Source organism: Mustela erminea, chromosome 5 (assembly GCF_009829155.1).
Source record: "Mustela erminea isolate mMusErm1 chromosome 5, mMusErm1.Pri, whole genome shotgun sequence".
Lineage (NCBI taxonomy): Eukaryota > Metazoa > Chordata > Mammalia > Carnivora > Mustelidae > Mustela > Mustela erminea.
Window position 1 is genome coordinate 71,991,558 of NC_045618.1, and position 17,535 is coordinate 72,009,092.

General features: G+C 39.0%; 1 protein-coding gene across 8 annotated transcripts in view; it reads right to left on the minus strand.

Moving 5' to 3' along the window:
• MYO5A (myosin VA) overlaps window positions 1–17,535 on the minus strand; it is a 199,203-nt gene that overhangs the window by 81,029 nt on the left and 100,639 nt on the right. For all 8 annotated transcript variants that reach the window (XM_032343758.1, XM_032343754.1, XM_032343756.1 and 5 more), the window contains exons 10-14: window positions 11,780–12,045; window positions 10,860–10,941; window positions 6,599–6,739; window positions 4,435–4,560; window positions 2,735–2,818 (exon numbers count right to left, since the gene is read on the minus strand). In XM_032343758.1, the coding sequence (XP_032199649.1) occupies window positions 2,735–2,818; window positions 4,435–4,560; window positions 6,599–6,739; window positions 10,860–10,941; window positions 11,780–12,045 (699 nt within the window). The remainder of the gene's footprint in view (window positions 1–2,734; window positions 2,819–4,434; window positions 4,561–6,598; window positions 6,740–10,859; window positions 10,942–11,779; window positions 12,046–17,535) is intronic.

The window sequence follows — 17,535 nt, forward strand, 5'->3', positions numbered from 1 at the left end:
TTTCTACTAAGGTCGGGAACACGGCAGGGATGTCCTTTATCACCACTGCTATTCACCACAGTACTAGAAGTCCTAGCCTCAGCAGTCAGACAACAAAAGGAAATTAAAGGCATCCAAATCGGCAAAGAAGAAGTCAAATTATCACTCTTCGCAGATGATATGATACTATATGTGGAAAACCCAAAAGACTCCACTCCAAAACTGCTAGAACTTGTACAGGAATTCAGTAAAGTGTCAGGATATAAAATCAATGCACAGAAATCAGTTGCATTTCTCTACACCAACAACAAGACAGAATAAAGAGAAGGAGTCAATCCCATTTACAATTGTACCCAAAACCATAAGATACCTAGGAATAAACCTAACCAAAGAGGCTAAGAATCTATACTCAGAAAACTATAAAGTACTCATGAAAGAAATTGAGGAAGACACAAAGAAATGGAAAAATGTTCCATGCTCCTGGATTGGAAGAATAAATATTGTGAAAATGTCTATGCTACCTAAAGCCATCTACATATTTAATGCAATTCCTATCAAAGTACCATCCATCTTTTTCAAAGAAATGGAACAAATAATTCTAAAATTTATATGGAACCAGAAAAGACCTCACTCAAATAGCCAAAGGGATATTGAAAAAGAAAGCCAGTGTTGGTAGCATCACAATTCCGGACTTCTACCTCTATTACAAAGCTGTCATCATCAAGACAGCATGGTACTGGCACAAAAACAGACACATAGATCAATGGAACAGAATAGAGAGCCCAGAAATAGACCCTCAACTCTATGATCAACTAATCTTCGACAAAGCAGGAAAGAATGTCCAATGGAAAAAAGAAGTTTCTTCAACAAATGGTGTTGGGAAAATTGGACAGCCACATGCGGAAAAATGAAATTGGACCATTTCCTTACACCACACACAAAAATAGACTCAAAATGGATGAAGGACCTCAATGTGAGAAAGGAATACATCAAAATCCTTGAGGAGAACACAGGCAGCAACCTCTTCGACCTCAGCTGCAGCAACATCTTCCTAGGAACATCACCAAAGGCAAGGGAAGCAAGGGCAAAAATGAACTATTGGGATTTCATCAAGATCAAAAGCTTTTGCACAGCAAAGGAAACAGTTAACAAAATCAAAAGACAACTGACAGAATGGGAGAAGATATTTGCAAACGACATATCAGATAAAGGACTAGTGTCCAAAATCTATAAAGAACTTAGCAAACTCAACACCCAAAGAACAAATAATCCAATCAAGAAATGGGCAGAGGACATGAACAGACATTTCTGCAAAGAAGACATCCAGATGGCCAACAGACACATGAAAAAGTGCTCCATTTCACTCGGTATCAGGGAAATACAAATCAAAACCACAATGAGATATCACCTCACACCAGTCAGAATGGCTAAAATCAACAAGTCAGGAAATGACAGATGCTGGCGAGGATGCGGAGAAAGGGGAACCCTCCTACACTGTTGGTGGGAATGCAAGCTGGTGCAACCGCTCTGGAAAACAGCATGGAGGTTCCTCAAAATGTTGAAAATAGAACTGCCCTATGATCCAGCAATTGCACTACTGGGTATTTACCCTAAAGATACAAACGTAGTGATCCAAAGGGGCTCGTGCACCCGAAAGTTTATAGCAGCAATGTCCACAATAGCCAAACTATGGAAAGAACCTAGATGTCCATCAACAGATGAATGGATCAAGAAGATGTGGTATATATACACAATGGAATACTATGCAGCCATCAAAAGAAATGAAATCTTACCATTTGGGACAACATGGATGGAACTAGAGCGTATCATGCTTAGCGAAATAAGTCAAGCGGAGAAAGACAACTATCATATGATTTCCCTGATATGAGGAAGTGGTGATGCAACATGGGGGCTTAAGTGGGTAGGAGAAGAATAAATGAGACAAGATGGGATTGGGAGGGAGACAAACCATAAGTGACTCTTAATCTCACAAAACAAACTGAGGGTTGCTGTGGGGAGGGGGTTTGGGAGAAGGGGGGTGGGGTTATGGACATTGGGGAGGGTATGTGCTTTGGTGAGTGCTGTGAATTGTGTAAACCTGGCGATTCACAGACCTGTACCCCAGGGATAAAAATATATGTTTATAAAAAATAAAAAATCTAAAAAAAATAAAAATTTTAAAAAAACTAAAAATTAAACAAAAAAACACATTAGCTATGGGGCGCCTCAGTGGCTCAGTGGATTAATCCTCTGCCTTCGGCTGGGACCCTGATCCCAGAGTCCTGGGATAGAGCCCCGCATCAGGCTCTCTGCTCAGCAGGGAGCCTGCTTCCCTTCCTCTCTCTGCCTGCCTCTCTGCCTACTTGAGATTTCTGTCTGTCAAATAAATACATAAAACCTTAAAAAAAAAAAAAAACACATTAGCTATGAAATCTCTGTGCTTCAGTTCCCTCATCTGTAAAATGGGAGTAATGACTATATCACCTCATTATAAAAATTACGAGTTAACATTTGTAAGGTGTTTAAAAGGCAAAAGATTTGTGCTCGCTTCGGCAGCACATATACTAAAAGGCAAAAGATTTATACAATCTGAAGAGAAACCTGACACACACTATTATTTATTTGATAAATTAAAAACTAACAGTAAAGCTGATTTTGTTAGAAAAATCACTATTGTTAAAAAACAAAAAACTAATGCTTAAGTAATTAACACTATTGAATATATCCTGATTGTAGAAAGCCTATACATTGTTACCTTGCTGGATTTCAGAACTTTAATTTGTTCTTCAAAAACAGTGTCTTTATTCTTTTCCAGAAAGCCTTCACACTGGTATTCCACCTGGAAACACATGTAAAAATCTTCTTAACTAACAGATATTTTTTTTTTTGAACAGATATTAAAATCATCAATCACAAAAACATTTATTAGGTTCAGGCTATATGACTGGTTCTCAGCAAAATGGTTATCAGTTTTAGTCTAAGAAACCAGTACCATTCTTGGGAAGAAGTATGTTAATTCCAGGGGTGCCTGGGTGGCTCAGTGGGTTAACGCCTCTGCCTTCGGCTCAGGTCATGATCCCGGGGTCCTGGGATCGAGCCCCGCATTGGGCTCTCTGTTCAGCAGGGAGCCTGCTTCCCTTCCTCTCTCTCTGCCTGCCTCTCTGCCTACTTGTGATCTCTGTCTGTCAAATAAATAAATAAAAATCTTTATAAAAAAAAAAAAAAGGGGCGCCTGGGTGGCTCAGTGGGTTAAGCCGCTGCCTTCGGCTCAGGTCATGATCTCAGGGTCTTGGGATCGAGTCCCGCATCGGGCTCTCTGCTCAGCAGGGAGCCTGCTTCCTCCTCTCTCTCTCTCTCTGCCTGCCTCTCTTCCTGCTTGTGATCTCTGTCTGTCAAATAAATAAATAAAATCTTCAAAAAAAAAAAAAAAAAGAAGTATGTTAATTCCAGAGTAAAACTCCTCAAATATTGCTCTTCCTAGGTAACAGTGGTAGTGCTAACTAGTTACGGTTTAAAAGATCCTCCCAATTCACAGGTAGGCAGACTCATAAGAAGTTGACTCTTCTCATTCATGCTGGTGCAAGAAAGCTCCTTCACAGCTAAGCTAGTGGACCTTCTTGTGACTGAATCACCATCCTGGAGGGGTAGTTCTCTTGGGAGACAACTGGATAAACACTGTATGATTTGGTAAAGGGAACTACTCAAGAACAGACTGTTCTTGCTTCCAAAACTCCAGTGACTTTAGGCATCTACTACTCAAGTTGCTCCCCAGGTTATAACACAAAGCCCTTAAGTAACCTAAAGACATTCCTAGGTTTCCAGCTAGGACTAAGAAGACTTAGAAGACCCTCAATTCCTGAAGGAGACCCAGGAAGCTTACCCCCCTAACCCTACCCACATCTCCTTTAAATGTAAATTAGCCTCATCGCTCCTGATTTTTTTAGCACACTACTAAACTCATGAAGCAGTAGGTCCACATGCCCTGTTAGCAGGAACCCACTGACTCAATCACAGTCTCTATTCTGATTCCTCTAAGGTTTTCAGCAGTCCAAGGCAGCAACCTATAATCAAACACATTAACATTTCTACAGTGAGGTATGTAAATATCCAGCCTAACTAAGATAAATAAAGACTATACATAACCTCATGTTACTTCAAGTCAGAGATCAGGTCTAGACATAAAATGAATTATGAAGAGACTTTTTAGTTTTTAGGTTTCTTGGATTTCAGAATTATACAGGATTGTAGGCTCATATTTATTTCATAATACAATTCCATTTATAGGAATGGAAAGGAAGAGAAAATCACCCAAGCAACACTGAAAAATACTTTTCCTATAAGACACTAAAGAATGCAAGTTTCAGCAAAGATAAAAATGATATCTCTAGACAATGATTTTTTTTCCTCTTTGAACTTAAATATTCAAAAAGAAAAAAGATAATAAAGCTTCCTTACTTTGTCAGCAAAATGTTGGATGATGAAAGCTTTGTTCGATAGACGGGGCTTTTCAAAGAGCGCACATTTGTTCAAATGTGTGTTGTACAATTTTTGGGCCCAAGTGTCATCTGTGCCTTTGGGCATCTACATTCAGGGTGGAAGAGAAAAAGAAAAAAAAAACAGCAAAAACAAAATAAGGAGAATATTGTTATAAGACTCTTCTGAGTTATCAACCAAGAGACCATTTTTTGGCTTTTCTAACAACTTTTATATTCAGTAGGAACTCATTCCTTCCATACTACTCTGTTAGATGACGAAAATCAGTTACCAAAGGAAAGCAATGACTGAGACCTTTTCATGGGTGACTCAGCCCAATCTTTGGGCAACTCAATCTGCCTATACCAGGAATCATCAAATAAGTATTTTATCGGCTTTTAAAACAACAAGAGCCTCACAAATAAAACATGAACTATTATGATTTCATGGGTTTTTTTAAATTTTAGGTAAGCTATAGGCCCACTGTGGAGCTTGAACTCATGACCCCCATGAGATCAAGAGTCACATGCTCTATCGACTAAGCCTGCCAGGTGCGCCATATCAGGTATTTTTAAAAATTGGTTAAATAAAGGTAACATATGCACAAAGTGAAATATTTTCATAATTCATGAAGGTTTAAAATGAAGAGTAATTTCTTTTCATCATTTCCACCAATTTTATCTTTCTGTCTAAAGGTATGCACACAAATAGAATCATTCTATAAAATCTTTGCATTTTTCTTCTTCTTAATAATAGCATTCTTGTATTAGGTTGTTACTCATTTTCTGTTATTATAAAAATGGCCACAATTGCTACTTTTACATATATACCTTGGATACTTTTGCAAGTATATTCATAGGGTGAATTCCAGCAATTCCACTGTTGGGCCCAAAGGTAATTTTGGATCCACTGTTGGGTCTAAAATTTTATAATTTTGAAAAATATTGTCAAATTCCCCCCAAAATATGCTGTATTAACTCACATTCTACCTTCAATGAATGGTATTATCAAATTTAAACTCACCTATCTAGAGCACCTGGGTGGCTCAGTGGGTTAAGCGTCTGACTCCTGATTTTGGCTCAGGTCATGATCTCAGTAGTCCTAAGATTGAACCCTGTGTTGGGGGTCTCTGCTCAGTGGGAAGTCCGAGATTCTCTCTCTCTCCCTCTGTCCCTCCCCCAGCTCACATGCATTCTCTCTCTCTCTCAAAATAAATAAATAAAACCTTAAAAGGAAAAAAAAAAAAAAAACTTGCCTGTCTGATAGGTAAAATGCAGTATCCCATTTTTGGTTTGATATGCATTTTATTTAATTTCAAGTGAAACTGAGCATTACACTCATTCTTAATGTTGTAGGAAATCTGATACTTAGGAGGATCAATCTATGGTAAGTTGTAATTTATGGCATTCAAACTAAAGAGGAGTTAAGAGAAAGGATATGTTATTTGTCTAAGATCACTCAGAGATCCATTGTTTTCCCAGCACGCTGGGTCTTCAAATATTAAAACTAAAACTCTTTCTCTACCATATATATCAATAATAAAGAACAAGCAGTCAATTTTAAAATCACAGATATTTAAGACTATTATTTAAAATATCTTTTGTACAATTTCTTGCATTTCTTTAAATATGTCATATCACTGAGTACCAAACTGGTAAGCAGTAGTGTCTAATGTCAATTTTTTACATAACTGAGAAGCGGCAGAAAAGAGAAAGGAAATTCCCCAAGTTTTTTTTTTTTTTTCAAGATTTTAAAAAGATTTATTTATGTATTTTAGGGAGAGAGTGAGAGTGTAAGTGAGGGGAGGGGCAAAGGGAGAGAGAGAGAATCTCAAGCAGACTCCCTGCTGAGCACAGAGTCCCAATGCGGGGTTCAAACCCAGGACACCAAGATCATGACCTGAGCTGAAATCAAGAGTCAGCCACTCAACAAACTGAGCTACCCAGGTGCTCCCAAATTATCCCAGTTTTGATTGTATGTAGAACCTTTTGAGTCTAGTGACCCTTCAGAATGCAAGTAGGGTGACCTCTTATTTGTGGCCACACTGGCACCCCATGGTATACCAATGAATCTGTGCTTAAACCCACTTACCTCTGACCTTGACATGTCTCTTGATAGACTAGGTATGTCAGAAAATCATATTTACCTTGCATTCTTCATCCAGCAAATCTAGAATGCCCAGTTTAGATTCTATAAGATTAATGCAAGGTTGATTATCATAAAAATCTATGAGTGTCCAGGGAATTTGTTCCTTCATATATTCTTCCTGTTCTAATTTGAAGACATGCTGAAATGAAAAATAAAAAACAAAACTGGCATTACTGTATCATTACAAGTAATGTTAGTCAAGAAATGACATTTATAGAAAACACTCTAAGAGGATATGAACATAATATGAGATAGTCCATGGCTTCCAGCAACAATAATCTTGTGGGAGAAACATGTTTTACACACGGAGAATGATATAAGAAGCAAATAAAATCCACAGATAGCAAAGCCTCAGCTACACAGGATTCTTGGTAAACAAGTAAATCTACATGTGTGGGTGTGTTAAAACAGCTGACAATGTAGCAGTCTTTTCGATTTTTTTTTTAATATGTATACAACCAACACTGTACAATATACTTTTTGGCCTCAAATTATTGCACAGTGCTGCTAACAATGTCTTAGCTGGCCTTGAACTATGCAGAGCAGATACCCTCTAGACTACTGAACCATGCCAGATGATGCTTGCAGCACAGCAAAGTAATTCTCTTAAGGGACAGTGATGTTGAAGTTCACGTGCCTCAGAGTTAGGTAACAGTGTTCTGTGTCTGCCTCCATCATTTTCCACAGTCAGGGAATCTACAGCTCAATTCTGTGAATTCTACATCCAATGCTGCAAGCAGCTGCGGCAAGGACCAATCAACTGCTCCTTCTGCTAAATGCTTCAACCACCATCCTCCACATTTCTTCTCATCTCCAGTCACTCATTTAAGCAAAAATATGTATCGACCGTCTACTATGTGCCAGTCACTGCACACCATTAACAAAGGAGATATGGGTTCTGCCCTCAGGGAGTTTGGAACCTTAGTGAGAAAAACAGACAGAAATCAAGTAACCACAAGGAATCACAAACTATAGTAATGTTACAAAGGAAAATAATGTAAGCTATGAAAACAAGAGTCCTTATCTAGTTTGGATACAGGGTAGTGAGGGAAGGCTTCTCTGAGAACAGGCTCTGTAATAGGAGCTCTGCAGATGAATGGATGTTAAATTAGTCTAGATGGAAGGCTCAATCCAATCCCCAATACCGTTCTTGCTTCAGGCTGCCCAACCAATACAGCAATCCAGCAAACTTCTAGTGTCTATAAGACGTTAATGAGCTCTACTCATTGTACTTGGGGATTTCTGCTTTCTTTTATCTCTTCTGAGTCCCTTCTTCTCTCAGACATTTTGATCCTTTTTCTGGAAAGGATAGCCTCCCGTGGCTTTGACCAGACAACACATATTTTCTAGGCCCCTAATCCCCGTGAAACTTAGGTGTCACCAAGATATCTGATACACATGCTCCTTGTGCACTTAGAACTTTCTTACTTTATTCTGCCTTTATAATAATGTCTCTCTTGGCTCATTTGCAGCATTTACCAGCTGCAGTAAGCTTCAATAATTTAAAAAAAACAAAGTGGTCACCCAAATAAATATTTATGTCATGTTGATCAGAAAGTAAATTTCTTCTGCTCTTATGATGAATGAGAAGGCAAATGGGACACCCTGTGTTAGCAGGATGCCCTGACTGATGGCACCAATAAGGAACGAGCTCTGTTCTTTTTTTAATTCAATAATTTACATGCAGTCTCCACACTGACAACAGAAACACTGCTCCAGATTTTAAATAGAGCTTGTTTCTTATACACAACTCTATGCTAGTTTGGAAAAGTCCATGAGGCCTCAAAAATCTTGGATACTCAGTTGTCAAAAAGACATTGTGGGCATGAGGTTCAACATGGCAAGAGATCCTTAATATGTAATGCCTGCGATCTCTAAATATGCCAATCACCGTGTTTCTCATGCCCACTGCCCCACTCATAATCCCTGCCAAGGGTGGCCCAAAACAACCAGGTTCTTTACTGTGAAACCCTATATTCCTAGTCACAGCTGGTCAACTGCTAGAGATCTCTGGTGGAAAAATGAATGAAGTTAATCAGATTCTCTTTGGTGGGTATAAGAATTTAGAAACGGGCAATCAACAGTCCAAGCTAAAGCTGATTCAAAATGAACGGGGAAATGGCAAGTTAAGAGGGTGAAAGGGAAGAGGTGCCTGGATGGCTCAGTTGGTTAAGTATCCAACTCTTGATTGCAGCTCAGGTCTCTGGGTTTTGGGATCAAGCCCTGTATTAGGCTCCGTGCAGGTCATGGGATTCTCTCTCTTTCTCTCTCTCTTTCTGCCCCCTCCCCCATCTCCCTATCTCTCCAGGAAAAAAAAAAAAAAAAAAAAGAAAAGAAAAAGGATGAGAGGGGCAATCCAACCACTGCTGGGTTCAGAAGGAGCTTGAAGTGACTGAGGAAGCAGAAACCCTGAGAAAATATACACAGAAGAGAAGGGAAGAAGAAGTCATCTGATAGTAAGAGGGAGTGGAGCAGCTGTGCAGAGAGAAGCTAAGATGCAGCACTGTGTGTGTGTGTGTGTGTGTGTGAGAGAGAGAGAGAGAGAGAGGAGAAACGGATTGACAGTGACAGAGGGAAAGAGAAAGAGAAATGAGAGAGTCAGAAACACACATGCAAGGACATGGGGTCCTTGTCAAATAGACAAATGAGCCAGTACCTAGTGAGGCCAGTGTTGGTTCCTTACATTTACAGTCATCTTGTGCCAAAATATACTAGGAAAGAGCAGAGGCTGTGGCTCTGATTAAAGTATTAAGAAACTCAGTAAAACCTTGAGAAAAGATAATGCTCAGTTTAGTCTCTGACAGGTTTTTATTAATGTTTCTTAAGCAAAGATAAAAAGGACACCAATAACATTCTTATGGAAACAGTCATAAGCTTAAGGCTTGAAGATCACCTTTGCATTATTTCACTGTGCTAAGCAGCTTAACCTGACAAATAAAGACGGTCTAAATTTTCATCAGAGTATACACAATATTTTTTAAAAATCAAACAGTCTAAAGGTTTGATGATGACACGCAAGAATCCCTTGCCCCACCCCTTCAATCCAGTCTCACTCTCTGGAGGAAGCCATTTTTAACTTCCTTAGTTATTTCTTCTGATACTTACTTCTAAAGGATATGTTTATCTACTATTTTTTATGTATTCATTGTAAATATCATCTATTGATTTCTTGAAGAGGCAAATGTGGTCAAATTCATATATACCATCTCTCTACTGCCCGTCCCCTGTCCTCACAATATTACTATTTTTATTTCTTCTTTTGATTTTTAGTAATTCTGTAACTTAAAACAATACCTTTAAACTTCTGTTTTTTGTTCATTAACTAGAGACCACGCCTCTTTTCCTCTCTTTTTATAAAAGGAGGATACTAAGGACTCTTCTCCTGTCCTTCAACTCTTCCATCGTCAACTCTTACGAGTGACTTGTTTTTTTTTTGTTTTGCTTTTTAGGCAACTCATTTTAACAACCTTTCCATCAGTACTAATAACCATCCCTAATCCTGCACTTAGAACTGTGCCTGGTCCTTGTTGATAACTTTACATATTCTAACTCATTCAATCTATGCAACCATATGCAGTAGGTACTATCATTATCCCCTTTAAAAGATGGCCCAGGAGGGTCAATTATCCTGCCCAAGGTCCCATGAATAATCAAAGCAGAATAAGATTCCAACCCAAGCAGTTTACTTTGGAGGTTTGTGATCTTCACTATTACAATGTACTGCCCCTCATTTTTAAACACCTTTAAATTCCCCAATACCGTCATAATACTTGATGATATTTCATACTACAACTGGACAAGAACCATTCTCAAAATATTCCCATTGCTATTGTTGTGGTGGATGTCTCAGATTGTTGAAAATATGTAGAAAACAGTGTGTGCTGATTTTTCACACTGGCATCTTGAGGATACAGCAAGCAGGAGTTATGATAGTCTTCACTCCACGGGAACAACACACTAAAGGATATCCTGGGCTTCAAACTTCAAACTGCCTATGTTATCACCTAACACACTTCCTGTTTCCATCACTCAATTTATTTTGACCCAATTTTTACTATTCTCAGGTTGTAACCTGGGCTATACACATTTCTTTAACACTGCACCTATTTATTAATCTAAGTTCCTCAGCAGCTCAGTTGTTCTAAATCCCACATAATAATTGCAATTTACAGTCTCTTTTCAGAAACCAGTCTTGAAACACAGAGCAGGAATTCAAAAGAATTTATAGTAGAATATTAGTTAAGAAAGAAAATTCTTACCATATTGAATTGTTGCTGTAGTTTTTCATTTGCATAATTTATGCAAAACTGTTCAAAACTATTTATCTCAAATGTTTCAAATCTGTAAAATGAAAAACAGTATGTTAAGAGGAGAAAAAGAAACAAACAGCTTTTTAAAATATTCAAAATGTGCCCATTAGAAAGAAAGAAATGGGAAATTTCCCAACATTCTGAAACCTCTTTTCCACATCAGTGAAGATAAAGGTTTATAAGTCAGTAACATGGAATCTACACCCAACAGGTAGGCATCAGCCATGTAGCAGAGAGATTTTTTTTTTGAAGGCTGAAGCATGCAGCAATGTTCAACACTATGAGTTTTTGAGGGCTAATTCATCCCCAGGTGGGGAACAATCATAATTATGATAAAGCTACTGCTCTTGTCAATTTATAGATTCAGGGCCTATATTCACATAAAAGGGAACTGAAAATAGAGATCTCATAGGTTCTTTTGAAAAACTTTATAAGATAATTTTTAAAATTAGGCATCAAAAACCGCAAATGTATAGAACTGTATTAACAGCTAAATGAGGGTACCCAGAGGGGCACCTGGGTGACTCAGTCAGTTAAGCATCTGCTTTCAGCTCAGGTCATTATCCCAGCCAGAGCCCTGGTATAGAGTCCTGCATTGGGCTTCCTGCTCACCTAGGAGTCTGCTTCTCCCTCTGCCCCTCCCCCTGCTCATGTTCTCTCTCACTCTTTCTCTTTCAAATAAATAAAATCTTTAAAGGAGGGCACCCAGAGAAGGCAAACTAGCAAATGAAATAAGATTTTTAGAAATGCTCTTCTAATTTTCTTTTCTCCTTACCAGTAGGAGACAGAATCTAGGACCCACTCAGAGTTACTAGATAATCTCTAGAAAGAAATGCTCTGTGGCAGACCATCAAGCCAAATACACTTACCCATATATGTCCAGCACTCCAATAAAAGAGTGCTGTTTGACAGCAGAATGGAGGGCCTGATTGACATGATCTACGATCCAGCTAAAGAGCTTGGCATAAATGTGCTTGGCCAAAGCATCACGGGCATTCGTGGCCTGCAGCTTAGAGATGGGCTTGATGTATGTCTCTGTGGCGGTAGCCAGTTTCCGATGGCAGAGCCAGTGACACATCTCCTCATAGTCTACGCCCATAAGGTCAGAGAAGATGCTGAGAGGTTCATGCTTGGGCTGATAAAAGAGAGTGGGTTATTTCCTATGACCAAATCAATCAAATAAGAATTTACTAAAAGAACACAAAGAAGCAACAAATAAACCCAGCAATTTCTTTGTTATAATGAACACTTCAACCTGATCGGTTGTCATCCAGTAGACTAGCATCTAGACACCATTTTACGATCTCTTCTAGGGCTCGTTTCACACGCTACATCTTCCTTTCTCTTCACTGTATTTGTTTGTATCTGTCTTCGGGCACCTTTATTCAGTCAGTTGATCAGAAGATCTGTCAGCTTGTCAACAAGTATTTACTTAGTGCCTACAACATGCCGGTAAATAAAACCAGACATGGCCCCTATCTTCCTAGAACTTATAGTCCCTAGGTGAAATGGATATTAGTCAAACGACTGCTCCCTAAAATGTAAAATGACTGCAGAGAACAAGGGTGCTATCCTATGATTCCATGTGAAAGGACTGCGCTCCACTCGGGAGGCAAGTGCCAGTTGTCTTGAGAAACACAGTTGAGACTTGAAGAATAGGGAAGTATTAACTCAGTGAAAGGGGAAAGAAAGGGTCTTCAGGCCGAGGGCATAGCTGGTACACAAGTCCTGTGGTGGGAGAAAACTATAGTTTGAGGGACTAAAGCTGAGTGAGGGAGAAAATATCTGAGATGAAGCCAGAGAGACAGGCTGTTCTTTATCCTGAGAGCAAAGGGAAGTCACTGAAGGGTTTAAGACAGATAACTTGAGAGTTATTCATTGGACTTCTTAGATTAGAATCTCTTTAATCTCTATCCCCTACAAGGTCTTCCCTAGGCCTTGATTTGAGTAGATTGAGTAGACATTCAATAAAACCTTGTTTAGTTTAATCTACACAAGCGCACTACATTTGTGAACATCTTCACTCACATGTTTCAGTTGACTCTGATGACATTCCTAGGGAATAAGCAGGATGAACATGGCTATCTTGGAGTGAAATCCAAGAGGACAGCTTATCAAACATCAGATGGCCAATGTATGTCACTGTTGTCATTAGAACCTGGGTGTGGGCACCCTCACCTCCTGACCCTTCCCACTGAAGCAGTCCCTTCCTTCCCTCACCTCCTCTCCTCCCGAGTGGTCACTTCAGATACAAATTAGCATCATTACCAACAGCATGCTATATGTCCCTTAAATAAGCAGCTAATTTCATTCATATAAATATGTATGATTTGACATTAGTACTTTCTAAACATATTCTATTTGAACAACATGACCATACTATTAGATCACGGCTGTAAATTTTTTGTTCAAATTTTCTGTAACTTTACTGATTTTTAGACTTCTTCATTTACCTCTTCTCTTTATCTGAGAAAAGTCAATAATCTCTCCCTACGATAGAATTATTTCTTCTTTTGGTTTCTGTTGATTTTTGCTTTATATATGTTGAAGGACCCCAGGTCAGAACTATAGTATAGCCTATAAGTTTTAACATTCTTTTTATAACCAGCTTATGCTAACTAAGAAACTGTGGCCAGCTGACCATAGATAAGGGAGTCAGCAAGCAGCATAACAGGATAACGAATAGCAAAAATCTGTGTTTAACCCAGCTGTTTCTGGCTTCTGTATAATAATGCTTCTAATGCTTTGCTAAGAAATGAAAAATTGCTTAAACCCTCGCTCGCTGTGTAATCAAATAAAGTTATACCCTTCCCCTGTTAAGAATTTCCCCTACTACTAAGTAAAATTGATAAGGGTTGTCTCCCGTACCAAGGCCGGAGACGTGCGGTTCAGCACGTACGCTAGCTGGAGACGTGCGGTTCAGCACGTATACAGATAAAGGTTAGAAACGTGCAATTCAACACGTACCCTCTACTGTACACTACCTGAACGGTGACTGGCCAGAATGTATGGTTGGTTTTAAAGGATGTGTAGGCCTTGCTGTAATGCTTTGAAATTACTGGCTAGAAAAGTGAGGGCTCTGATGTAATGGACTGTAAAATTCTATATTAAGTGACTTCCGAAACCGATCAGGGCTCTCAGACACTAACCCATCCCTCGCGGATTTCGTGGTCAAGTGTCCCTGGGAGTCCGAGCATGCCCGAATAAAATCCTCTTGCTTATTGCATCCAGTGGTCTGTGAGTGCGTCCTTGGGTGCGGGTCCTCTAGGGTCTTTCAATGTTAAGTCTATGCCATTAAGTACATGAAAGTTCAAAAGCGTTACATCTTCCTGATGAATAAAACCTCTATTATTACATAGTACTCTATTTACCTTTAGTATTGCTTTGGTCCCAACTATTTTGTTGAATATCAATACAGGCTCTGCCAGGGTTTTTTTTTAGTTATTATGATGTGTCTTCTCTAAACTTATTTTCAAACTTTCTGTACCTTTATGTTTTGAGGATACTTTTTTCAAAACTATTCAGCTGAATTCCTACAGCAGTAATCCAGTTGTTATCTAGTACTCTAGCTCCATGTTTTTAGGGGGAACAGGGGCTGATGATTCTCTTTAACTTTTTTTCTAGACTAATTTTAGACTAAGACAAAAGTTTCAAGAGCAGTACAAAGAATTTCCTTCACCCAGATTCCCTAAATATTATCATTTTACACATTTGCTTGTATCATTCTCTTTCCTCCAAATACATGTACATACACATTAATTTTTTATAACCTTTGAGAGTGGGAGGAAAAAAATAAAACGACAAAAAACCTTTGAGAGAAGTTCCATGCATGATGCCATTTTAGTCCTAAATATTTTCAGGGTGCAACTCCTAAAAACCAAAGACACTGTCTTATATAACTATGATATCACCAAGAAAATTAGAAAATTAGCAATGACACAACTCTATTATCTAACCTACAGATCCAATCCAATTTTTTTTTCTGGCTGTTCTAACAGTCTCTGCACAGGAGTGGGGGAGATATTTTTACAGTCCAGGATCCATTCTAAGTTCATACACTGAATTTAATTGCCATGTTTCACTAGCCTCCTTTAATCTCAATAGGTCTTCACTCTTTTTTGTTTGCTTGTTTGTGACCTTGACCTTTTTAATGTAGGTCCTTCAATGAAGGTCTGTATGACACTGCCTCATGATTAGATTTGGGTCATGTCTTCTTAGCAGGAATACCAGAGAAGTGATGTTGTGCTCTCAGTTCACCACATCAGAAGTTATTTAGTGTTCAACAGTCATTTCTCTAAAGACATCCAGATGGCTAACACCCACATGAACACATGCTTAATATCAATCATCACCAGGGAAATGCAAATCAAAACTACGATGAGATATCACTGCACACCTGCCAGAACAGCTCAAATCAAAAACACAAGAAACAACAAGTGTTGGTAAGGATGTGGAAAAAAAAGACCCCTCATGCATTGCTAGTGGGAATGCAAACTCGTGCAGCCACTCTGGAAAACAGTATGGAAAAAGTTAAGTTTCCACAAAACACTCTGGAAAAAGTTAAAAATAGAACTACCCTATGATCCAGTAATCACACTCCTGAGTATTTACCCCGAAAATGCAAAAACCCTAATTTGAAGGGGTGCAAGCACTCCCATATTTATTACAGTATTAACAATAGCTGCACTATGGAAAAAGCCCAAGAAACAGACTCTTAACTACTAAGAGCAAACTGATGTTACCAGAGGGGAGGTGGGTGGGGGAGGGTGAAACAAGTGATGGGGATGAAGGAGGCACTTGTGATGAGCACCGGGTGTTGCATGGAAGTGCTGAACACTATACTGCACACCTGAAAATAATCTTAGACTATATGGTAACTATACTGGAGTTAAAATTAAAAACCTGGGGGAAAAAAACCCAACCATGTTCACTATAAGCTACAAACCAGAGAAATAAAGAATTTCTTTTTTTTAAAAAGATTTTATTTATTTATTTGACAGAGAGATACATCAGACGAGATGGGGCGCGTTCAGGGTAGTATGGCCGTAGAGGACAGAGAGATACATCAAAAGAGGGAACAAAAGCAGGGGAAGTGGGGGTTTGGGGGAAGGAGGCTTTCTGCTGAGCAGGGAGCCCAATAAAGAATATCCTTAAAGGCTTTTTATTTTTTTGTTAAAGATTTATTTACTTAAGAGAGAGAAAGAGAGGGCCTGGGTGGCTCAGCTGGTTAAGTGGGTGCCCTCTGCTCAGGTCATGATTCCAGAGTCCTGGGATCGAGCCCCGCATCAACTCCCTGCCCAACGGAGAGCCTGATTCTCGCTCTCTCCCTGCCTGCCTCTCTGTCTACTTGTGACCCCTCTCTCTCTGGATCTCTCTCTCAAATAAATAAATAAAATCTTTTAAGAGAGAGAGAGAATGAGAGAGAGTGAGAATGAGAGGGGAGAGGGTCAGAGGGAGAAGCAGACTCCCTGCTGAGTAGGGAACCAGGGACTAAGATCCAGGGACTGGATCGTCTGGTTCATGACCTGAGCCGAAGGCAGTTCCTTAACCAACTGAGTCACTCAGGTGCCCTTTAAAGGCTTTTTAAAAGCAAACAACAGGGGCACCTGGGTGGCTCAGTAGGTTAAAGCCTCTGCCTTCGGCTAGGGTCATGATCCCAGAGTCCTGGGATTGAGCCCCCGTTGGGCTCTCTGCTCGGTAGAGAGCCTGCTTCCTCCTCTCTCTCTGCCTGCCTCTCTGCCTACTTGTGATTTCTATCTGTCAAATAAATAAATAATAAAATCTTTAAAACAAACAAACAAAAAAAGCAAACAACAGCAACAAGTACAAAAAAAGAAGTTCTGTGATGTTGATTGGTTTTTCCACTGGTCCTGTGACTTGCAGTCACCTGATTAAGGGAATGCCTGCCAAGTTTCTCCACTGTAAAGATGGCTATTTTCCCTTTGTAACTAAGTATTTTGTGGGGAGTTCTGTCTTTCCTGGCCTAATATACTATTCATAATTATTACTGTTTTAATTAATGAAACATTTTCTGTACTGGCATGTGCTTTCCTAGTTTATTGATCCACCATTCATTCTGTACTTCTAGATCTATCTTGGGTCACTTTCCTTCTACCTAAACCAGGTTCTTTAATATTTCCTTTAGTGAGGGCCTTTTGGTGACAAAATCTCCCAATTTCTATTTGTCTGAAAACACTTCTATTCTTCCCTCATTCTGGAAAGATCTTTTTATGGGATATACAATTCTAAGTTAATAGTTATTTACTCTAGAGCACTGAAGATAGTGTTTTCTAGCTTCTATTGTAGTTGAGAAGTGAGCTAATGGTTTAACTGTTATTTCTTCGAAAGTAGTTATATTTTATCTCTCTGCCTGTTTTAAGATTTTTCTCTCTGCCTCTGATATCATTATGGTGTGCCTTAGGTGGATTTCTTTTTATTTATCCTAATTAGGATTTTGTGGACTTTCCTTATCTGAGGTTTAGAAGCCATTTTCACAATTTCTGAAATTTGTGAATAATTATCTTTCAAATATTATGTCTGCCTCTTTCTCTTTTTTCCCCCTCTACGAATTCTCATTAGATTAAAATTAGATTTTATTATTCTGTCCTTCACCTCTCCTCTGTTT